Source organism: Sus scrofa, chromosome 1 (assembly GCF_054392235.1).
Source record: "Sus scrofa isolate SSC_HxYL_T2T_F1_AM1 chromosome 1, Sscrofa_HxYL_maternal_Yorkshire_Landrace_v2.0, whole genome shotgun sequence".
NCBI lineage: Eukaryota > Metazoa > Chordata > Mammalia > Artiodactyla > Suidae > Sus > Sus scrofa.
In genome coordinates, this window is record NC_139383.1 from 273,080,741 (window position 1) to 273,104,082 (window position 23,342).

Below are 23,342 nucleotides of genomic sequence, written 5' to 3' on the forward strand. Positions count from 1 at the left end.
AGCAATCTCCCCACCTAGAGTATCTAGAATGGGAGTTGGAAAGGCTTTACAAAGACCCCTCCACAACAACTTCGCTTTCCAGAGCTTTGCACATGGGAAAGCAAGGCCCAGGGTCATATGCAATTTAAGGTCACGACCAGAAGGTGTAAAGTGACCCAGTCAGATGGAGAGGAAACAGCTTAGTAGTGAAAAAGGAACTGAATGAAAGGGAAAATAAAGACATAACAGTGCTTTGAACCAAAGAGCTTTTATAAATACTTATGGCTTTAACCTGCCCAGGAGGTAGATAAGCATGTTCCCTTTAGTTTGTCTTCAAATTCAACCTCTCACAAGAGGTTAAGAAACACACCCAAGGCTGGAACTGACACTCAGCCCTCCCGACTTCCTGGCTTTGGAGCTGGGCGCTCGGCCTCCACCTCCCTTGTCTATCAGGAAAAACATCTGGGTTATACTGCTTGAGGATGGGATATCAAGGGGAAGTGGTGGAAGTTTGGTTCTTTAAGAAACTTTGAGCGAGACTGCAGAAGACCCAGCCAGGAGCCCCTCCCTTGGCCTGAGTCACGAGGCCCAAATGTTCTTGCGCTTCCATCCTGGACGCTTCCCCAGCATGACCTTTAGGGAACTCTACTTGTCTGAGATGTTGGATGCGAAGAACAAAGGTTGCGACTTCTAAATGTGTGAACACAAACAGGCCCCGAGGTGACAAAGCCTTTCTTTTACACAAGTATTTCTCCATTATCACATGCGGCTCCCCCAACACCGGCAAAGGCCTACTTGAAGCAGAGAGAGGAACGGGCAGGACTACAAGAAGAAAAAGCAAGGGGAAGTCATCTTTAAAGGCCAAAAGGTTATATAAAACATAATAAAATACAACTGTTTCCTTTAAAATTTTTAATGGGCAGGAAATGGTATAGAATAACTGCCAAGTCACATAAATTAACGTTTTTGTTAATGTTCATGATCCCGGAAAGAACCCTCTATCGGTTGATGTGAACTGCAGGAGAGTTTACATCGACCACTGCCTGGGCACGTGACTGGGTGTGGGCCATGGACCCGTCCTCACATGGTCCAGAAAAAGAGGCGGCTGCCATGTTTGGCAGGCTTCAGATCGCCTTCTGCCTCAGGGTTGGGCTCTGGCCTTGCTCTTGAGTGATAAGGATTCTCTGGTAAAGGCCGATCTGTTTTCACTTTGGTGACCTGCAGAGGATGAAAGAGGAAAAGCAAAGTTGAAAGTCAGGTGGAGCAGCTGGGACTACAAACACACCTCCCAGTGTCTCCTCTCTGCTCTGGCTGCCCCAGCCACTCCTCTTCTTTGAAGCCCTAGTAAAGCAGGCTGAACCCAGAATGAACACTTAAGAATGCCAACTCTGGGTCATTCCACGTGTAAGAAGTTAGGGATACAGGAGAGAACAAGATGCACCCTGTCCTCAGAGAAGGAGCTGGACAGGAGAACCACCCAGGCCTCCCTGAAACGGTGAGTGAGTTGCCAGGGGAGCAAGGCCTCCGCCCGCCCACCCGTCCTGCAGGCCAGGGCCTGGACTAGTTCTACAGGGCTAACATCTAGCTTCATCTTGTAGAAGGATGAGCAGGAATCAAGCAGGAAGATTAGAGAGGGGAAGACTTTCCAAGTAAACAGACAGAGAGGCCCGTCCTTAGAACAGCCGACGCACCCTGTGCGTGAAGAGTGGACAGAGAGGCAGCCCCTAACCAAGCATGGCCCGAGGTTAGAAATGAGGCCGGCACGCTAGTCCAGTTCATTCTCATACTCCTCAGAGGTTGATCTGTAGGTTCACTGGGGCCACCTTGCTAACAGTGGAAGCCACATCTGCCTGCCCCAGAGGCCGAGCTTTTAAGTAACACACTACACTGGGATGCAGAGTCCAGGTGGTGAAAGATGAAGAATGATATGCAAAGATGCTTGAATTTTTTTTTTCTTTTTTAGCCGTGCCTGTGGCATGCAGAAGTTCCCGGGCCAGAGATGGAACCTGAGCCACAACAGCGACATCAGATCCTTACTCTCTAGTCCACCAGGGAACGCCCAAAGATGCTTGAATTTTAACCAAAGAGCAAGTGGTGCCAGTGAAGCAGAGAGTTTAAATCACACGTGCAGGTGAGAATGGAGCATGGAACTGGGGCTCCAGGGAGAGAGGACAACACTTTATGCCCATGTTAGCCCTGAAAAGGCTCCATCAGAAATTCAGCAGGAATTGCTCTCATTTTAAAGATGAGGAAACAGGCCCAGAGAAGCAGAAAGGCAGAAGGCCATGGTTATTAATAGTCTTGTTATCTAATGGTCTGAACTCTAAGCCACTCCACATAATACAACCAGATTAATCTTCCCAGATGTACAAATTCAAACACCATTTATTCTGAACAGAGCTTTCATGGACACAATCACACAATTATTATTACAACCATCCTATGAGGCCTGATTATCTCTAGTTCACAGAAGAGGAGCAGGGATGGCTGGCTTGTCTAAGACCAAGACACACAGTAAACGCTGGAGCTGGAACCCCAGTTTCTGACTACAAGTCCAGAATAGTTTTTTGTTTGCTTTTAAAACAGTTTTCTCATCGTTCTGCTGTAATCAGAGATCACTAATGGTTTCTTATTGCTTGACAGAGTAGTCCAAATGCCTGCAGCTGGCATTTGAAACTCCTTTAAGGAATTCAAGATGTCTACGAAATAAATTGAGAAAAAAAAAAACAAAACAAAAAACAAAAGGACCCATTTAAAGGACAAATTACTGTGCAAAAGACAATAAAATGACTTCCTCTTCATTGCTACACTCAAAATAGAAAAGGAGCAGAAGTATGTAGGCAAACTAATGACTAGGTAAACGACCTTGGGCAGCCTACTTAACCTTTGATTTCCCATCTGTAAAACGGGGCTAGGAGTAGCTCCCAGGGTTATCAGGATAATATATGTGCAATATATTAGCAGGATAATAGCAGGTGCTCCATTAGTGATTTTCTCTATTATCAGGACAATGGGATTATGAGAGACAGCAATCCTGCCTAGGAAAGTCAGAAACTTCAAAGTTGGACCTGACACCTGAGCTCAGAGCAGGAATTCACCAGGGGCAGGAGGAAGGAGGGGCAATCCAGTGGCGCAGAACACACAAGTGAATGACGCTAAAATGTAAGCTTTAACCAGCCCATTATTGCCTTTCTCAGAAAAAGGTTGGATGCTCAATTTAAGTATAACTGAAGATGATAATCCTCTTAAATACACTTTTGAAAAACAGTTAAGACGACATTACCTTTTTTTAGTAGGTTTTTTTAAATTTTTTAAATTTTTTTTTTTTTTTTTTGTCTTTTTTAGGGCCGAACCCGTGGCATATGAAGGTTCCTAGGCTAGGGGTCTAATCGGATCTGTAGCCACCAGCCTACGCCACAGCCACAGCAATGCCAGATCCGAGCCCCATCTGTGACCTATACCAGAGCTCAGAGCAATGCCAAATCCTTAATCCACTAAGCCAGGCCAGGGGATCAACTGTGTCCTCATGGATACTAGTCAGATTTGTTTCCCCTGAACCATGATGGGAACTCCTCTTTTATATAAGGTTTTTAAAAAATGTTGAATACAGAGATTTAGGAGTAAATATGTTTCCTTAATAGCACAACTTGTTAATTCTCTTCATGAGACTGAAATGAGATGGTAGTTCTATTATATGTAAAAGTTTCACCACTTTTCAATTATTTAAAATAATTTGTTCAGTGTGGCAAAAGAAAGTATCTGAGTAAAGATAAACCAGGTTAAAAAAAAAAAAAAAAAAAACTGCTAAGCCATTCTTCTACTTTATGGCAACAAGCTTAAGACCCAACTATCCAGATGCCACACACAAGGGGAAGGGCATGAATGCTGTCTACAGACTCTGCCAAGCACCATGCTGGAGACTCATTCCTCAGCTCACTCCTCTTAGAAAAACAGGGACGAATACTGGTCCCATCTTATAAATATCGTAGGATAGGAAATGTAAGCAACCCGTTCAAGATCCCATAGCAATTAAGTAACACAACTAAGATTCAAATCTACTCTCAGTCACCATTTTTTCCAGTTTTTTCCTCCATGCCTTGCCACGTATGCTTCCCAGAGGGAATGGAGGGTGATAAGGCTCAAGAATCGGGGATGGGTCACATCACAAAGGGTGGTATTTGTCAGGATATGGAGGGGATGCTTTGTTTTGCAAGCAAATAGGAAGCTCCTTGAAAAGTTTTTTTTTTGTTTGTTTTTTAAAGAAAGTGACTTTTATTTTCCATACAGACCATGCCTATAGTGATTCACTCTCCCTTCCCAAAAATTCATGTAGCCCAGGTAGGAGCGCCTGTTCATGGAGTTCCTGCTGTGGTGCCACAGGTTAAGAATCTGGCATTGTCTCTGTGGCAGCACAGCTCTGATCCCTGACCTGTCGCAGTGGGTTAAAGATCCAGTTGTTGCTGCAGCTGTGGTGTAGGTCACAGCTGGAGTGCAGATTCAATCCTTGGCCAGGGAACTTCCATAAACCATGGGTGGGGCAAAACAAAACAAAACAAAAACTCATGTTCAAGAAGTGGGGACAGTGAGAGAATTCTAAAGAATATTCTAAGAGATGCTGTTCTACAGGACCTGGGGACTGGATAAAAGAAGAAAGAGTCAAAGTGAAAAAAAGAGACATGCCAGTTTCTAGCTCTGAGGTTTCAACAGATGGTGGTGTCACAAGTGAGACAGGAAATACAGGAGAAAGAGTGGCAAGACGCTTTTTTTTCCACTGAGGCATGCAGAAGTTCCCAGGCCAAGGATCAAACCTGCCTCACAACAACAACCCAAGCCACAGCAGTGGCAATGCTGGATCCTTGCTGCACCACCAGAGAGCTCCCTTTTTTTTTTTTTCTTTTTTACCTTAGCTATGTTCCTAAAAAATCTGGCATAATCTTGAACAGACTTCCCCACAATAACCTCAAAGTTTCCAACTGACAGTGCTCAGTAACATTTTGTTTATCCTCATCTACCCCCTTCTTTTCTTCAATTAGCTAATTAATCACAAGCAAATCTGCACAGGCTGGGAGATGTCAAGGACGATCTCCATTAAGTAAACCCTCTTCTGGATCGTGGAGGACCACTCCCTGATTAATCTCGATTTCCCACATAGGTCTGTACTCACACTTCTGCCTTTCCCCACCCCGAGTGAGAGCCCAGCAGGGAACGGCGTTACCTTTGACAGCTCCCCCAGGTCAGGCCGCACCCAGCCCAATTTGTCCAGCACACACTCATCAAACTTTGCCTGCTGCTTGCGACAGTGACGAAAGAGCTGCAGGCCGGAGTAATCAATGCAGGTCCAGTATTCTGTAAAAGGCTCTGCACAGTGCCGCTTTATCTGCCTGGAAAAGAGGGTCTGATGTGAGGTCACTCTTTACAAAACAACGAAAAACAAAGAGGTGCGGAAAAATTCGGTAGAGACCTCCTACACACAGCCTTGGTTTTTCAGGGCTATGGGAGTACACTTACCTCACTTACAAGACAACCAGGAGCTCTTCAGATTGAAAACCAGTAAGTAAAAAAGATTTCTGAGGAAGAAGACCTCATTTCTTTCGGTAGTAAAAGCAAATGGAAAAAAAAAAATGCGGCAAGATTATATTTTACTCAGAAAACTCCCTCACTTGGGACCTATCTATTCTCTTTAGAACCAACTCCAAAGAATACCAGCCTCGCAAATTCAGATGAGGAGGCGGCACACTGAGAGATGGGCGAGGGGACAGGAACAGAGGTGACAACAGCAAAGGAGGAGACAAAACTATAAAAAGCAAATTCACAAACTAACAAGGATCTTCTGATTCTAGGGTCATTCAGTGAAGAGGCAAAATGCCCTACACCCCCTCCAGACCTCAAGGACTTCACTCTATTCACGCACTGAACAAAAACAGAGATTAATCCTTGTCATCAAGAAGAAAGTTAAGTCCTATTTGCTCTCTGTTGAGAATCAACATAGCATACAATTCATTTTGTGGTCACCATAAATGGCTGAAGAAAAAGTAACTTGTGTGTACAAAAGGCATAAGCCTCAATTATTTTGCAATATTCCCCTCCTCTTAGAATTCAACTTCGCTAGTAATCGAATAAATGCAAATTCCAGTAAGAATAACACACCATTATTTTACATAAAAGTCATACTGGAGGCAGTGTCAGAAACATGGAGCGCCTCCCTAACCCAGTGGAGTAACAGTGAAGTGCCTGTTGGGCACACTTGAGGATCTAGCTACATTCAACACAGAAACCTATTTACACGGCTCGGGAAGAACCTCAGAGGTGGCCAAAGGAAAGACATAGAGAAAAACCGCCTTTCCATTCCTGCTCGGTTCCTCTCCTAGGAGGCAACCCCCAATGCCAGTTTCTTATACCCTTCCAGGGATTTTGAGTCCAATCTTGGGGGTGACAGGCTGTGCTATAAGAAGGAAGAAGGAACGTCAAAGCCTAGGGAGTTTTGCTAGGTCACCTCTAGCCTCACCAACCTGGATTTCCATGGCACACAAAACTGCACACACCTAACTGCTTATGAGAGTCAGGCCAGTAGTGAGCCACCATGCCCCCGGAGCATCTGGGACCCCTCCGGGATGCCACTGCTGAAGAAGGCTGCAAACCATTCCTCTGGTAGTTGGGTCTGTGTTCTGGGCTCTGATACCTGGCACCCACACTCATAGACAGTTATCCACTAGTGCTTATAGCAAGCAACTTCTGCAGTGAGAAATCCCTCTATGGCAGCAGACAGGCACCTAGGGAGCTTGTGAAATCCAAACATTTTCCACTTAAAGATACTCCCTCTGAGTCCAATGAAAAACACTTTGCCAAAGTTTTCTTAGAAAACAAAAAAATTTGGCATTCCCATTGTGGCTGAGTGGTAACTCAAACCCGACTAGTATCAATGAGGACATGGGTCCAATCTCTGGCTTCGATCGGTGGGTTAAGGATCCAGTGTTGCCATGAGCTGTGGTATAGGTTGCAGACACAGTTTGGATCTGGCGTGGCTGTGGCCAGCAGCTACAGCTCCAATTCAACTCCTAGCCTAGGAACTTCCATATGCCATAGGTGTGGCCCTAAAAAGACAAAAAAAAGAAAAAGAAAGAAAAAAGAAAAGAAAAAATTTTAAATACATATTCCACTTCATTAGCAATCAAATCAAGCAAGAATAAAATACCATTTTGCACCTATCAAACATTTAACATGAGATGCTGGTGAGGGATAGCAGGACACGGTGCTGAGGATAGCAATAAACTGACCCAACTTCAAAAGAAATGGCAACTTTAGTTCTAGAGCCGTAAATCATGTTCAAAGCCTTTAAAGAATAACCTCAGTAGTAGGAAATGTATGCCAAGGAATTAATTTAAAAATGCAATTGATGCCTGAACAAAGATAGATCACTGCTGATTACTCCAAAACAACCAAAAACTAAAATCAACAATGATATTTAATAACAAGAATTGGTGAGGCTGGTTTATCTACTGATGGAATACTACATAGCCATTAAAAATGATAATTGTGAAGGTGGAGCAACTTGAAAGAATGTTTCCAATAGTTCTGCAGGAAAAATGAATTTTAAAATGTACACACATTATGACTTTCAGCACAAAAATATCTCTGCATGTGGACAAAGATGGCAGAAGCAAGCAAGCAAGAAAGCAGCTATTGTACAAAGGAGTTTTTTTTCCCTCTAACATCATTGTAAGGGACATCTGTGGGTTCTGCCTAGCCAGCAGCTATCCTCATTCTTCTGGAACATCCTTCAAACTTTCCTTCGGAGAACAACCCCTCCTTATGGCTCACCAATGTGATTTAGACAAATCTAGGTCTCTGCCTCACTTCCAGCCTGGCCAGTCATAGCCTCTTCTCTCTTGAAACACAACTGACTCAAAGATACGCACATGACATTGACCAGCCTCTCCGTCTGGGTCTGCTAAGCAAGTAGCACAGTGGCCTGGGAATGGCTGGTGGCCATTTTTGCTACAGCGGGGAAAGTCTCTTTGAAAAAGAGTGTGACAGAGAAAAAGCAAGACTAACAAACTGGAGAAGAGATGAAGCAAAAAGACACTAAGTAGTAGGAGTTCCTGTCGTGGCTCAGCAGAAACAAATCAGACTAGTATCCATGAGAATACAGGTTCGATCCCTGGCCTTGCTCAGTGGGTTAAGGATCTGGTGTTGCCATGAGTGGTGGTGTGGGTCGCAGACACCGTTCAGATCTGGCGTTGCTGTGGCTGGGAGCCTCCATGTGCCACAGGTGTGGCTCTTAAAAAAAAAAAGACACCAAGTAGGTGTGAAATTATTTAAGCGCCTGAATCCAGCCCTGCCTGATCCCAGTCCTATTTCTGGACTTTACAATTATATGAGCCAATTCCCTTTGAATTTCTGTCCCTTTTGTTCTAACATGATCATTAAAAAGTTTTCTAATATTACAACTTGGATTTTTTTTAAAAAGTATCAAATGCAGTGGCCTAGCTAAGAACTTGAATGAACACATTTCTCTTTTCCATCATAACTCTGTGTTCTGTAGTAATGATAACAACAGTGCCTGCTAATAAGCACTGTGCTAAGCTGATTTTCTGTGCCTTTTCAAATTTCTCACAGTAATCCTATATGTTATCATTCTAACCACTTGGAAATTGAGATTCATGAAGATTAAAGAAAATGTCAAAAAACATAAATAACAAAAATAACTATCACATATTGTGTGCTTTACTGTGGTCTGATGCCAAAGCCCTTCCATTTCCTACTAAATTATCCTTCCATTTAATTAGCTGGACGTTCACCAAGATACATACACCACGATGTTTCAACCAATGGGCTCTGATGTGAAAAGATCTTACCTAAAGAAGTCCAGGGCGCATTGGTTGACGAGCTTGCCTTCCTCTAAACACCGCCTTGGGTCCTTCTCTTCCCACCGGCAGAGCATGAACTCCTTGTTGGGCTTATCGCACTGAGCTCCGTAGTGATGGGCTGCGGCTTTGAGCACAGAAGAACTGACTTTCACCTGAGAGAAGAACAGGGGAGAAGGACCATGGACTTGAGACCAGAACACCACTTCCTCAAGGTCACCTCAAGAGGGAATAGAAAGATAGCACTGTTCTGAGTTTGCCAAGAAAACTGAAGACAGGAGCTGTGTGATAATCTCTCATGATCCACAGTGCTCCAGGGATGGCAAAGCTCTTTCACCTGTACAATTTTCCACACCTTTGTAATAACTCATCAGGGTGATAACACCACCCCCATTTCAGACACAGGGAAAGGGCAGCCCTGACAGAATCCTTAGGCCTTTATGAGAGAGAAGGTGGGGCTCTGAACGAAGATGGAGGCTTCTGGGACGTTACGGGGAGGAACCAATCCCGGGAACTGTGATGAACCTTCCTTTCCGGGAATCAAGGGAAGAGAAGCATACATAAAATTCTCAGAGGACTACAGAATCACAGAAGATGAGAGACTGGAAGGGATCAGTAAGAGCATCAAGTTCAGAAAGCTATTAAGAAAGTACTGAATTCGTTAATTTTCCAAAATTACAGAGTATGCCCAAGGCAGCCATCCCTACAACTCTGTCGGTCTCCCTCATCTGCACTCCAGCCCATTTTCTGGTGAAGCACAGTTATCGCTAGCGCACGGGCCAGCCCAAGCCTGTCCAGCAGCTGCTGCAGTGAGGGTCCTGCTGGCCCCCCTTCTGTGCCACCTCTTCCTGTGCCACCAGCACAATGTTCTAATTACTGTAACATCACAGAACACGTTGTTGTCTGGGAAGACCACCCTCATCACTCTTCCTTTTCAAAATCGTTTTGGTGGTTCTCACAAATGAACACCCCTCCGCCAGTAATCTGCACTGGGACTGCACTAAGTTTAGCTCCATACTACAGACACAACAGCGCTCAAGGTAGCTGCCACTCCTATTTTATCTTCTTAGAAAGTCTTTCCCAAATCATCTCAGAAAAACCGGCATCAGTGGTCAACTCTTATGGGATGACCAGAACTTAAGCTGCAAGAGGATTCTGTCTTCAGAAGTCCATTACTGTAGAGATGGCCATTCACCCTAAATTCAACTATAATTAAGGTGATGTTGACCACGGTTCACCAAGCACCCAAAACAGGGTTGCACACGAGCAGGTGTTGAGCATGCCCTCGGCACCAGGAGCAGGGGATACAAGAGTCACAAAAGGACTAAGAATACAGGCGTGACGCCTTCTCATCAGAACAGTGTGTTGTTGCTCCATTTATTTCGCTCGTTCTCACTTCCTTCGGTTAAGATTAGTTTCCTTCATTCAGGAATCTTGCCTAGTTCTTGTCTCTTCCTCAGTATTCTCACATTTTGGATACCTATCTAAAGAGGATATTTTCCCCTTAGATTTTCAAGTTGGTTTCTGCTTGTTTGTACACTGTACCTTCACCGGATTTAGCCATAGTTCACCGGATTCATGTCAGTTCTGATGAGAAACAAGAGGATTAACAGAAAAACTTCCATTTACAAATAAAACCCACCGCTCTTCCCTCTGATATTTATATCTTTTTTGCTGCTTCTTCTTTTTTCCTATCTTAATGCTCTGCTCTGACCAAAACTGCTAGATAATACAGACAAACAGCAATGGTGGCAGGCATCCTCGCCTTGTTCTAAACTTTAAAGTAGTTTGGTATGATGTTGGCTGTTGGTGTCTGGTATATACTTTTTTGGATGGTCACCATTAGGGAAGTTTCTTTCTAATCAAAACTGGCTTGTTTCACTGTTTTCTTCACCGGGACAAATTGAAACTTTCAGGTTTCTTTTTCATTAATATCTATAATATCATTAATATCTGCATAGAGCATTGACAGATTTTCTAAAACTGACCCATTGTACCTAGAATAAAATCTAATTTGGGAGTTCCCATCATGGCACAGTGGAAACGAATCCGAATAGGAACCATGAAGTTGAGGGTTTGATTCCTGGCCTCGCTCAGCGGGTTAAGGATCCGGCGTTGCTGTGCGCTGTGGTGTAGGTCAAAGATGCGGCTCGGATCTGGTGTCGCTGTGGCTGTGGCGTAGGCCGGCAGCTACAGCTCCGATTAGACCCCTGGTCTGGGAACCTCCATATGCTGCAGGTGTGGTCCTAAAAGAACAAAAAGCCAAAAAAAAAAAAAAAAATCTAATTTGTCACTGTGTATTATGCCTTAAGAGACCACTAGATTTGATTTGCAAGTATTAAGAATGTTCACATGAGAATAATTTTATAATTATTTTAATAATAATTAATTTTATAATTTCATTTTTAAGAATTTTACACAGCCCAGGTTAAACTATTAACATTACTAATATGATAAAAAGCAAGAAAAGATGAAGAGATAATTCATCCGCACATTAGGAGAGGAGAGTAGTTATGACTCTAATATTACAACTGCTAATAATTATTAAAGCAAAAATGAATTTACAACGTAAGTGAAATTTGCCACAAAGACTCTAAGTTCATTTAAAAATCTGTAAAATTTTGTATTCCCATTTTTGAAACTAGTTTATTTAGGCTAATTAAATGGTACACACTTGCCTGCTCTATTATCTATAAAGAGCTGGGAAACTAAAAATCAAGACTCAATTTTTAAAAGCCTAATACATTTTAAAAATTAAGGTAGCTATATTTATTTCCTTGTCAAATGCCTTTAAAACACCTTTAAATGGTTGACTTAACTACTCGAACACCTTCACAGCTACCATGCCCCAAAGCCTATGGCTTTCTTTGCTTTACTTTCCTATAAAGAGAGATGGCCTCAAGACACAGCAGGTCAGGGTCAAGTGCAGAACTGGCACCAGAGACTGGGACCTCCAATCAGGCCTCTTCCCACTGGTTCACGGCCACTGAGGGGCAAAGAACCTCAGATCTGTGTCACCGTCGCCCTTCGCCTGCTTCTTCACCAAGATGAGTTCCAAGAGAAACATCCTTTCACAGCTGCTTTCCGTGAAGACCCTCTCAGATTCATTCAGCTCCCTTTGTGTCCAAGAACAGAGTTTCAACATCCTCCCTCATCTGTCCTCAGAACGGCCTCATTGCACAGCAGGTTTACAGTCTGCAGGTGCAGAAAGGGAGGCAGAAAAAGTACCACCATCTACAACCAATATCCTAGTCCTGTTCTCTCTTCCTTAAACCAGGTCTGTACCTTTTTTTTGTAGTACTTAATTTATACTAGGTCTTTTTTTTTTTTAGGGCTGCACTCAAGGCATATGTAAGTTCCCAGCCTAAGGGTCGAATCAGGATCTACAGCTGCTGGCATATGCCACAGCCACACCAATGTGGGATCGGAGCCACGTCTGTAACCTACACCACAGCTCACGGCAACACCAGATCCTTAACACACTGAGCGAGGCCAGGGAGCAAACCCTTATGGATCCTAGTCGGGTTCGTTAACCGCTGAGCCATGAAGGAAACTCCAATGTACTGGATCTTGCATTTTTCTCAATTTACATAAAACGGATGACAGTACATACTGGATGGAACTGCTGTGATGACTGAGTTAATAGACATACAAATACTAAGAATGGTGCCTAAGAGTTCTCTTGTGGCACAGCAGGTTAAGGATCCGGTATTGGCATTGTCACTGCAGCAGCTTGGGTTGCTGCTGTGGGGCATGTTTGATCCCTAGGCTGGGAACTTCCACATACTGCAAGTGTGGCCAACCAACCAACCAAACAAAAACAAAACAGTGCCTAGCACACAGAAAACACACCATAGGTATTAGCTATTATTTTTATTTAAAATCATCATCATGTACGAGGAGTTTCCAGCCCAAAGCTTCTGATTATTTTTCCACAGGCAGGTGTCGTAACTCCAAAGTCAATGAGGTCCAAATGGGCTTAACTTGCTTCTTGAACCTGTTCCTTCTGGCTTCCCCAGTACTACTGTTAGCCTGCAAATCTGACATTGATTCCTCAACCTTTCCTGCCTCTGATGGCTAAGTTGTTGCTAAGAATGACCAATCCTAGATAAATGTGTTCTTCCCTCTCTGTAAGCTCAGTCATCAATCATGCTGGGGTCATTAATATCGTCCTCGATTATTTCAAGCCACCAAGACAGGTCTCCTTGCTTTTCTTTTCCTCTCTTCCAAGCACTCTTCACAGAGCTGCTGGAGCAATCTTCCAAAAAAAATAAATTCTTACTTCACTTTGCTATTAAAACAAACTAGCAATAAAACCCTTGAAGGATTTAGGCTTAACAGCAGAAGAAAGCCTATTCAAAGCCTTATGGATGTGAACTATCCTTCCAGGCTTCTCATCCCCAGACTTCAAAAAGGTACTGGCTGTTCCCTAGGAGACTGAGCTCCCTGTTCCCAGAACCCACTTCTGGCCCCATCTCTCTCCATCTGCTTACCCTTGCTCGGATTCTGCCTCATCCAAGAAGCTCTTCTCTCCATCTCTGCCTATAAAGGCCATTCTTCGAAAGCCATTTAGCCAAGTCTCACATCATGCCCCCAAAGTGCTTTCTCTGTTCCTTTCATAGCTTCAGAGAACCACATAGCTGAGATCACTTGATCTTACAAATAAAATAACTGTATCTGCAAGTGGGGAAAGTGACTAGTCAAGGTATCCAAATGGTTAGGCCTAGAATTTAGATATAACTTCAAACTACTCTCTTTACCTTGTCTTGTTTTTTTTGTTTGTTTTTGGTTTTTTTTTTCCTTTTTACAGCTACAACTGCAGCATATGGAAGTTCCCTGGCTAGGGGCTGAATCTGAGCTGCAGCTGCCAGCCTACACCACAGCCACAGCAACACTGGATCTGGCTGCATTTGTGACCCACGCCACAGCCTTCAGCAACACTGGATCCTTAATCCACTAAGTGAAGCCAGGGATCGAATCTAAATCCTCAAGGGTACTATGTCAGGTTCCTAACCCACTGAGCCATGATAAGAAATTCTGCCTTGTATTTTAGTTATTTATCTGTTTCTCCATTCACCTGTGTGAATCCTAAAGGCAAATTTATTCCAGAAATAGAATACTTGCAGAAAACTGAATCTCAGGTGTTTGCAGAAACAAATTAAGTTCCAATGGAAAAAAAATATACAGCCAAAGTCTCAATCCAGCAAGAAACAAAAGTCTGTTGGCAGCACCCACTCCCCAACCTTTTTGTAAATGTCACTTTATCATAAAGTCCCAGAACAAAGCTAAAAGTCTTCAACCAAGGAAAATAATAGTTGCCATTCTCACAGGTATACAAGATGAAGTGAAGTAATGCAGATAAAACACTTAACACTGGGCCTGGGATGTCATTTTTGGCACATAATTTTTCCCTCCCTCTCCTCCAGTGTAGTCTGATTAGCCTAGTCCTGACATGGCACTTCTCTGCCTTGAAATCTTCCACCTCTCACCACCAATTTACTTCTAGGATAAAGTCTAAACTGCTTAGCCTGGCTTTGTGACAGCTGCTTCCCAGCCCTGCCTCAGCCCAAGTACCTCTCTGGGCTCAGCAACTGTTGCTTCCCACCAACACCAGAGTCCCATCAAACAGCACCTGTCTCCCTAAACACAAAGAGCCTGCCCTGCTAAGCCTTCTTGCTCTTTTGAGCTTTTGCCCACAACACAGTAGTTTAAAAGCATGAGTTTTAAAATCAGACCTGGGTTCACATTCCAGCTCAGCCCTTACTAGCTATGTGACCTTGGACAAATCACTTCTTTCAAGACCTGTTTCTTTATCTATAACATGGAGACCAATTACATCCTTCCTCAGGAGTTCCCCTCATGGCTCAGCGGACACGAAGCTGACTAGCATCCACGAGGATGCAGGTTCCATCCCTGGCCTTGCTCAATGGGTTAAGGATCCGGAGTTCCGGTGATGTAGGTCGCAGATGCGGCTCGGATCCCAAGTTGCTGTGGCTATGGTGTAGGCCCGCAGCTACAGCTCCGATTTGACCCCTAGCCTGGGAACCTCCATATGCCGCTGGCGAGGCCCTAAAAAAAAACTATATCCTTCCTCAGTGTTGCTAGGAAGGGCCAATGAATTAATGTCTGTACTTAGCATCCTGCCTAACACCTAGAAAAGGGCTAACCATGTTTGCTATGATTAGCGTTATATATTCTTTACTTCACTTCTCATAGTATTTTATGTCTGTCTCCCTATTAGATCCTAAACTCTCGAGGGCAGATACCACCTCTCTCATTTTCCAATGTATGTGCATGTGGTAATTATTCAAGTGCTATCTCTTGAAAAAAATGAATGGCCAATTACCCTTTCCCAGGCTGTTACCAAAATCACTGTCCAATAGCACCTTCCTTATCTGGGCTTAATAGCTGCACTCCAATGCACTCGGCACGGATGATACATTTTAAGGAGACTCTCTCTCTTCCTCGACTGAGAGCGCCCGGGCTGTTCACTCACTTCGCAGGAAGAGTTGAGCATTAAGTGACATAAGGTAAGTAAAGTGGCCCTGGTTGGTGCCAGATAAAAAGTACTATTCACGTAAAGGAAAAGCAGCTTGCTGCGGTGAAGGGGAGAAGGGCTACTGAGGGATAGGTCTCCCAGAGCTGAGGAGCAAGCAGGCGAGCGTCAACCTGTGTAAGTGTTGGGGGCGTGGAGTGGGGGTGGGGGATCCCGGGCCCAGGGTCCGCGAAGTCCAAGCACGGCTAGGCCCAGGCCGGGAAGCTGCAGCCCTCTGCCCTGCTTGCCTGTCCTTCGGACGAGCCTCACCTCCTGCACTTTCAGATCCTCCAGAGTGGGCAGCTCCACTATGCCCGGCATGATGGCAGTAGCCCGGACCGAGGAGATGCCCGAAGTCGCGTCGCCCGGGTCTCCTTGAACTCCCCTTCCGACCGCCGAGGGGCCGCCTAGCGTCTGCGCATGCGCAGCGGCGGCACGCAGGCGCCTGGCTCCGTCCAACCGCGAGACACAGAGCATGCGCAGAGCCAGGAAGTTCCGTGGAGTCTGGGGGCGGGACTTCGCCTCGGCTCCGCCCATCCCTCCCGGTTGTCATAGTGAGGTAGTGTACACTGAAAACTCCGGGATCTCAAAACCGTTGGAAGCTAGAGGCAGATGCCATGGAGTACACCGGGAGCCAATATATTGGGGAATTTGTAGATGGGAGGTAAGGGCCCGTTTCATTCACTATGTCTTGAACATCTGTAACTGGAAAAAAACGTTGGTCTTTTTGCCTTTGCGAAGAGTTTGTACACTTTACAAACTTTATCCGTTTTAAACTTCAAGACAGTCCTTTCAAGTTGGAATATTTATTCCCATTTTACAGCTCAGGAAAATGAGTTACTGAAGTGCAGTAACCTGCCCAAGGATGCATATCTAATAAGCAGCAGAGCTGAGACACATCCATTCCATGTATAACTCTATCTATGTGTGCTTGCTGTCAGTTTTAGCTATAGAGATAGAATATTAAAAATATGTGTTCCGGTCATGCCCAGTGATAACGAACCCGACTAGTATGCATGAGGACACAGGTTTGATCCCTGGTCTCTCTCAGTGGGTTTAGGATCCGGCATTGCCATGAGCTGCGGTATAGGTCGCAGATGCAGCTCAGATCCCGCGTTGCTGTGGCTGTGGTGCAGGCCGGCAGCTGCAGCTCCGATTCAACCCCTAGCCTGGGAACTTCCATATGCCGTGGGTTTGGCCCTAAAAAAACAAACGAACAAACAAAATATTAAAAATGTCAAGATCCTTGCTCTCTAGTTGACATATTGCCAACAAGCAGATAAATGAGAAGATAATTTCAGGTGGTGGCTTGGCTTAAATCCCCCCTCCTCACAGCAACCCTATAGATAGATAACATCATTCCCATAATACTGATGGAAAAGGGAGGCACAAAGTAATTACATAACTTGCCCCAAATCACCTAGTTGGCATTTGGCAGGGCAGAGATTAGAACCTAGGTCTGACTTCAAAGCCCACATGCTTTCTTATGATAGAGCCCTGCTGCTGGGCCCCTGCTAGGGCACTCCTGGAAGGCTTCATGGAAGATATAATATTTGAAATGGACCCTGAAGGTGGGTAGGACTTGGGTGGTTGGAGATCCAAGATGAAGAATGTTTACAGGCAGAGGGAACAGCACAACCAATAGCTCAGAGGGAAGAGAAGGCAGTTCAGTCTAGCTGGAGTATAGCATGTGCCTGGAGGAGTGTGGGAGCCCAAGCTAGATGGGTGGTCTGTGCTCGGGCATAGAGAGATTTGAATACCATGCACAATCCTGTGGGTGGGAGGAGCCACTACCTTTGATACTGATGGGCGTTAGGAAATCTAATTTATTCCACCTCTGCATCCCTCCTCATAGTACATATGTCTGGCAGGCATTCAGTAAATGTTGGCCAAATGAACTAATAAGAGAATGAATGAATGAATGAATGAGTGAGTGAGTGAGTGAGTAAATAATGTTTGAGGTATGGTTATCATGTCCTCAGGACTGACGTCTTCATTATAAAGGAGTTCCCTTTCTTTTTATTTTGAATTTAAAGGGAAGGCTTGGAGTTCCCGTTGTGGCTCAGCGGGTTAAGAACCTGACTAGTATCCATGAGGTTGTGGTTCAATCCCTGGGCCCGCTCAGCAGATTTAAGGATCTGGCTTTGCCACAGGCTGTGGTGTAGGTTGCAGATACTGCTCAGATCCTGTGTGGCTGTGGCTGTGGCGTGCCTGGCGGCTGCAGCTCCAATTCAACCCTTAGCCTGGGAACTTCCATGTGCCATGGGTGTGCCCCTCCCAAAAAAAATAAGTGAAGGGTTTTTGAGCTCCCTGGTGGTTCAGCATGTTAAGGATCCAGTGTTGTCACTGCTGTGGCTTGGGTTTCTGCTACGGGGCAGATTTGATTTTTGGCCTGAGAACTTCCACATGCTGTGAGCACAGCCAAAAAATAAAATAAAAAGAAGGCTTTTCACCTTGAATGAATAAAAGGAAAATGGAAGAGAAGTAGAAAGAGAGGAGGAAAGGAAGGACGGGGTGGAGGGAGGAAGAGTGAAGGTGGGGAGGTCAGGTTAGAGCCTGCTTCTCTGGTCACCATAAGAGGCAGCAGGACCCTGGGCCAAAGCAGAGGCAGCAGGGCTGCAGGAAAGAGAAAAAAAATGTGGAAGTTTGGGGATTTCACCACCAGGACTTAGCAAATGACTGGCTCCTGGTCCCACTCAAGAGACTGCTTCCAGTCCCAGCGCAGTGTCCAGCTCCAGTCTTTGAACCTGGAGGATTCTGATGCCATTCATGGAAACTGAGACCACTGAGGAGAAGCTGCTTTGGAGGAAGAGAGGATGAGTTCTATTTGGGGTGGGCTGGAGATGTCTGTAGAAGGTCTGAACCATAATGTCCAATTGGCGGTAAATAAAAGGGATGGGGGAAATGCCAGACCTCAGAGAAGGGTTTAGATGGAGACTAAGCTTAGAAATGTCAGGTGTGATCTCAAGCGAAGAGGTAGAGGAAAGAGGACAAGGAGCTCTCACCTGTGTCTTACAGCAAAGTAAAAGCAAAAGAGTTTTTGAGCTCGTCTATATGCCAGGCATTCTGATAATAGTTTCACAGCCATTATCTCTGCAGCTTTGTAGGGGGAGTCATCATTATCCCCATTTTATAAATGAAAAACTCAGGCTCAGAAAGGTGGAGTCATTAGAGAAATGCAAATCAAAACTACCATGAGATACCACTTCACACCAGTCAGAATGGCTATCATTAATAAGTCCACAAATAACAAATGCTAGAGGGGGTGTGGAGAAATGGAAGCCCTCCTGCACTGTTGGTGGGAATGGAAGCTGGTACAACTACTATTGAGAACAGTATGGAGGTACTTAGAAAACTATACATAGAACTACCATATGACCCAGCAGTCCCACTCTTGGGCATATATCTGGACAAAACTGTACTTAAAAAAGACACATGCACCTGCATGTTCACTGCAGCACTGTTCACAATAGCCAAGACATGGAAACAACCCAAATGTTCACCGACAGACAATTGGATTAGGAAGATGTGGTATATATACACGATGGAATACTACTCAGCCATAAAAAAGAACAAAATAATGCCATTTGCAGCAACATAAATGGAACTAGAGACTCTCAAACTGAGTGAAGTAAGTCAGAAAAAGACAAATGCCATATGATATCACTTATATCTGGAATATAATATATGGCACAAATGAATCTTTCCACAGAAAAGAAAATCATGGACTTGGAGAATAGACCTGTGGTTGCCAAGGGGGACAGGGAAGGAGTGGGGTGGACTGGGAGCTTGGGGTTAATAGATGCAAACTATTGCTTTTGGAGTGGATTAGCAATGAGATCCTGATGTGAAGCACTGGGAACTATGTGTGGTCATTTATGATGGAGCATGATAATGTGAGAAAAAAGAATGTATACGTGTATGTGTAACTGGGTCACCGTGCTATACAGTAGAAAAAAATTGTATTGGGGAAATAACAATTTAAAAAAAAGAAACAGTAAAAGCCTGCATTTTGTGAAAAGAACAAAAACAAAAAAAAGGTGGAGTCACACAAGGTCACACAGGCATGGAGAAGAGGAGGAGCCAGGCCTGGACCCCTTAAAAACAGAAGCTGTACTTTAATCATATCACTCTCCCTGCTGGGGGTCTGTGTCACAGCAGGCAACTCTGTCATCTATGCAGCAAGTTCACTAGCCCTTCTGTTTCCTTCATTCCTTACTCAGCAGATGTTCATGAGCATTTGTTTATAGTTCTTTTTATTTTTTTTATTTTTAGGGCCACACCTACGGTATATGGAGGTTCCCAGGCTGGGGGTCTAATCAGGGCGGCAGCTGCCAGCCTACTCCACAGCCACAGCAACTGGGGATCCAAACCACATCCGCTACCTATACCAAGGCTCACTGCAACGCCGGATCCTGAACCAATTGAGTGGGGCCAGGGATCAAACCCACATCCTCATGGGTATTAGTTGGGTTGGTTACTGCTGAGCCATAATGAGAACTCTCACAAGCATCTGTTAGAAAAGAAACGTGATCCTAGGAGCTGAGGATACCAAGGTCTTCCTTTTAAGAGTCTTCGATTAAATAGGGGAGATGAGGTGTACAATTATGATGCAAGGCTAAAAGGCTGAGCATTTGATGGAGATACAAACAAAAGTGCAAAGAAGTTCAGAAGTAGGAGAAGTGAATTCCAGCTCATGGGGAAGAATGGAGAAGGAGAGAAAGAGTAGATGAAAGCATATTTCTTAAGCACTCTCACTGTATGTCAGGCCCTTTACTAGGAAAACTGTTAGCAGTATCTGGGTTAATCTTGGGCATTCATCCCATCCATTTGACACATGAAGTAAGCAGTCAACTCGTCCAGCTAGTTCCCTGCCCTGTGCTCCTGTAGCTCCTATAGGGGCCTGTCTTCCCCTGTGTGGCACTTATCATGAATTATATCATTGCTTAAATGTGTCTCCCACTGAACTGTGAACCCCTCAGGGACAAGGATGGCATCTACCTTGAGTGCTGTTGTGTCTGTAGTATTATACCCAACAGACCATGCAAGGCACCTGGCATATAGCAGCTGCTCTGGTAAATACTTGTCAGAAAAAAAGGAAGGAACAAAGGAAGGAAGAAAAACAGAGAGGTTTAGGAAAGTCTCCAAGATGATACACCTAGGACATGGTGAAGTTAAGGTTCAAATTCCTGTTTCCTATCTAAATTTCATACTTTTCCCAATTTCCTACTTGTGGCCTAAGGGGCAGGGGTGGGCTGATCATGGGGGACCAGTTGCCAGGAAACCTGGCCCCCCATCTCCACTTCACAGTGCTTACTGTGTGTCTTTGGGTACACTGCTTCCCTCTCTAAGCCTCCCAAGGAGCACCTCCATGGGCAGCGTGAACTCCAGAAGAGTCCCTAAGTTGGAGGGAGAAGAACTAGACCAAACTCTGCATCCCCTTCAACACACACCACCTCTTATTTTTGAGCTCTGAGGAAAAGAACCATTTTGTTTCTGAACAAAGTGTTGCTGGGACAATAACACCTGAGGACCCTGAGGTGCCTGCTGGCTCTCCTGCACCCTCCAGCTCTGATCCCCTAGCTTCCGTGGGGGCTCAGTGACTTCCCTTTGACCTTACAGGATGGAGGGCAAAGCCGAATACATCCTCCCTACTGAAACAAAATATGTTGGTGAAATGAAGGACGGCATGTTTCATGGCCAAGGAACTTTGTACTTCCCCAGCGGGAGCCGATTTGATGCCGTTTGGGAGAAAGGATTGGTGGTGAAGGTAATCAGCCGGGGAGGGAGGCTGCAGAGGGAAGAGCCTCCGTCAGGACGAACCCCCTGCCATGCACGCTGCCCTCCCCCTCCGCTGCCCTCTTCTCTCCCCTCTTGGTCTCCTAGGGCTCTGGAATCCTCTCCCTCCAGATCCAGAAGGGCCCCTGGAGAGGCCATGATGAGTTTGAAGCCTATTAGGCCACCAACTAACTTTGTGACCTTGGGCCCATGACCTCCCCTTTCTGAGACTCCTGTTTCTTGTCTAAAAAGGCACAGGGAGTTCCAGTTGTGGTTCAGCTGGTTAAGAACCCAACTAGTATCCATGAGGACTCAGGTTCAAACCTTGGCCTCACTCAGAAAGTTAAGGATCTGGCATTGCCAGAAGCTGTGGTATAGGCCTCAGATGAGGCTCCATCTGGAGTTGCTGTGGCTATGGCATGGGCTGGCGGCTATGGCTCCAATTCAACCCCTGGCCTGGGAACTTCCATCTGCTGCAGGTGCAGCCCTAAAAAGACTAAACAAAATAAAATAAAAACTGGGGACAAGCATTGTATTAGTATCAAAGTGCTACTGTAACAAATTACTATAAACTCGGTACCTTCAAACAGCAGACACGTATTGTCTTACAGCTCTGGACATCAGAAGTCTGATAAAAGAGGTCAGCTGTGCTGCATTCCTTCTGGAGGGTCGGTGGGAGGATCCACTTCCTTGCCTTTCCCAGCTTCTGGAAGCTGCCTGCCTTCCTTGGCTCACGGCCACGCATCCCTCTGGCCTTTGTTTCTGTCATCACATCTCGCCTCCCTCTGCTTTTGTCATCACCTCGTCTTCTTCACTCTGACCCTCTTGCCTCCCTCCTCTGGGGACCCCTGTGATTATATTGGGTCCACCTAGATAATCCAGGATCATCTCCCTACTTCAAGATCCTTGACTTAATCAGTCTGCAAAGTCCCTTTTGCCCTATAAGGTGAACATACTCATAGGTCCAGTGATTAGACAGGGACATCTTCGGGGACCCATGATTCTGCCGGCCACAAGAGTACTAGGCATCTCCTAGGATGGTTATGAGAATAAATGAGACAGTATAATTAGAGCGCTCACTCAGTACCTGGCATAGATGGCACTCAGTATTAATGCCACCTTTACCATCATGGTAGATCATCTAAGTCAGGACTTCTTAGCCTGGGATTTTTGAGCCATAAATAGAATTCAAGGGAGTCAGTGAAATCTCCTGACTTATATACAATTGCTTGTATGCACATGGGACTATAACTCTCTGGGCAGAAGATCTCTAACTTTCATGGGTTTCACTAAGACTGTGTTCAGGGACCGGCTCATGACCTAAAAAAAGGTTAAGAAACACTCCTTGTTTTAGAGCTTGAAGAGTCTAAGCCCAAGGAAGGGGATATGACTTACCCAAGGTCACCCAGTGAATTAATAGTGTTGGAATTTCCACCCGTGTTTCCTGATGCCCAGGCCAAAGTGATGTCTACATCCTGAGGCTTCCTTTAGCACTAAGGCAGCAAAAGCAGAATGTACATGTTTGGACAGAAAGCCATGGCTGAGGACTCTGAACTTTCTAACCATGATGAGAATAAAAGAATAACGATAACATTTATTGAATGTTTACTATAAGCCAGGCACTAAGCTAAATGCCTTTCGTGTATTATCTCATTGAATCTCATCAAATGAACCCTAAGAAATACAGAGCATTATTATTCAGTTTGACGATGGAGGAACTTGAGGGCTAGAGAGGATAGGTCATCTACCCAAGGTCACACGATGAGTTGCCATATTTTGAGCGTCAGGCACAGAGCCCAGTACTTTATAGCTACTCCTTCCAATCGTCACTGCCGTCACAGCTATGACAGTCTTCACTGCTTTTCTACGGTGATGAGAAAGCCACCCCTTCCCTGGACTTTCATCCTTCTTGGCGAGTGAGCTGTGGCTTCCTCAGCCCCACATGTGTGCTCCTCATCTTCCAGGGCAGGTACACCTTCTCGGATGGGCTGCAGTACGACGCTGAGAACTGGCACTACTGTGACAGCTACGATCGGAGATTTTACACCGAGATCTGCCACGGCTTGAAGCCTGCAGGTACCCAGGCACCCTCCTTCTCCTTCACGCCCAAACAGAGAGAAAAATGAAAGACCATTCTAAGCGGGCCATGGCCCATTGAAACAACCCACCCAAAGGAGAGGAGGATG

At 45.0% G+C, this 23,342-nt stretch overlaps 2 protein-coding genes across 4 annotated transcripts in view; one reads left to right on the forward strand and one right to left on the reverse strand.

The window, feature by feature from the left end:
* Positions 1-882: 882 nt before the first annotated feature.
* NDUFA8 (NADH:ubiquinone oxidoreductase subunit A8) lies at positions 883-15,832 on the reverse strand. The gene is given in 4 exon segments (NM_001190197.1): positions 883-1,197; positions 5,195-5,360; positions 8,835-8,998; positions 15,649-15,832. Coding segments are annotated over 4 exon segments (519 nt in total). The 5' UTR covers positions 15,700-15,832; the 3' UTR covers positions 883-1,059.
* Positions 15,833-15,949: 117 nt separating this feature from the next.
* Positions 15,950-23,342, forward strand: part of MORN5 (MORN repeat containing 5) — a 37,183-nt gene continuing 29,790 nt past the window's right edge. For all 3 annotated transcript variants that reach the window (XM_003480598.5, XM_005654532.4, XM_084994881.1), the window contains exons 1-3: positions 15,950-16,042; positions 21,001-21,148; positions 23,121-23,232. In XM_003480598.5, the coding sequence (XP_003480646.1) occupies positions 15,996-16,042; positions 21,001-21,148; positions 23,121-23,232 (307 nt within the window). In that variant the 5' untranslated portion in view covers positions 15,950-15,995. The remainder of the gene's footprint in view (positions 16,043-21,000; positions 21,149-23,120; positions 23,233-23,342) is intronic.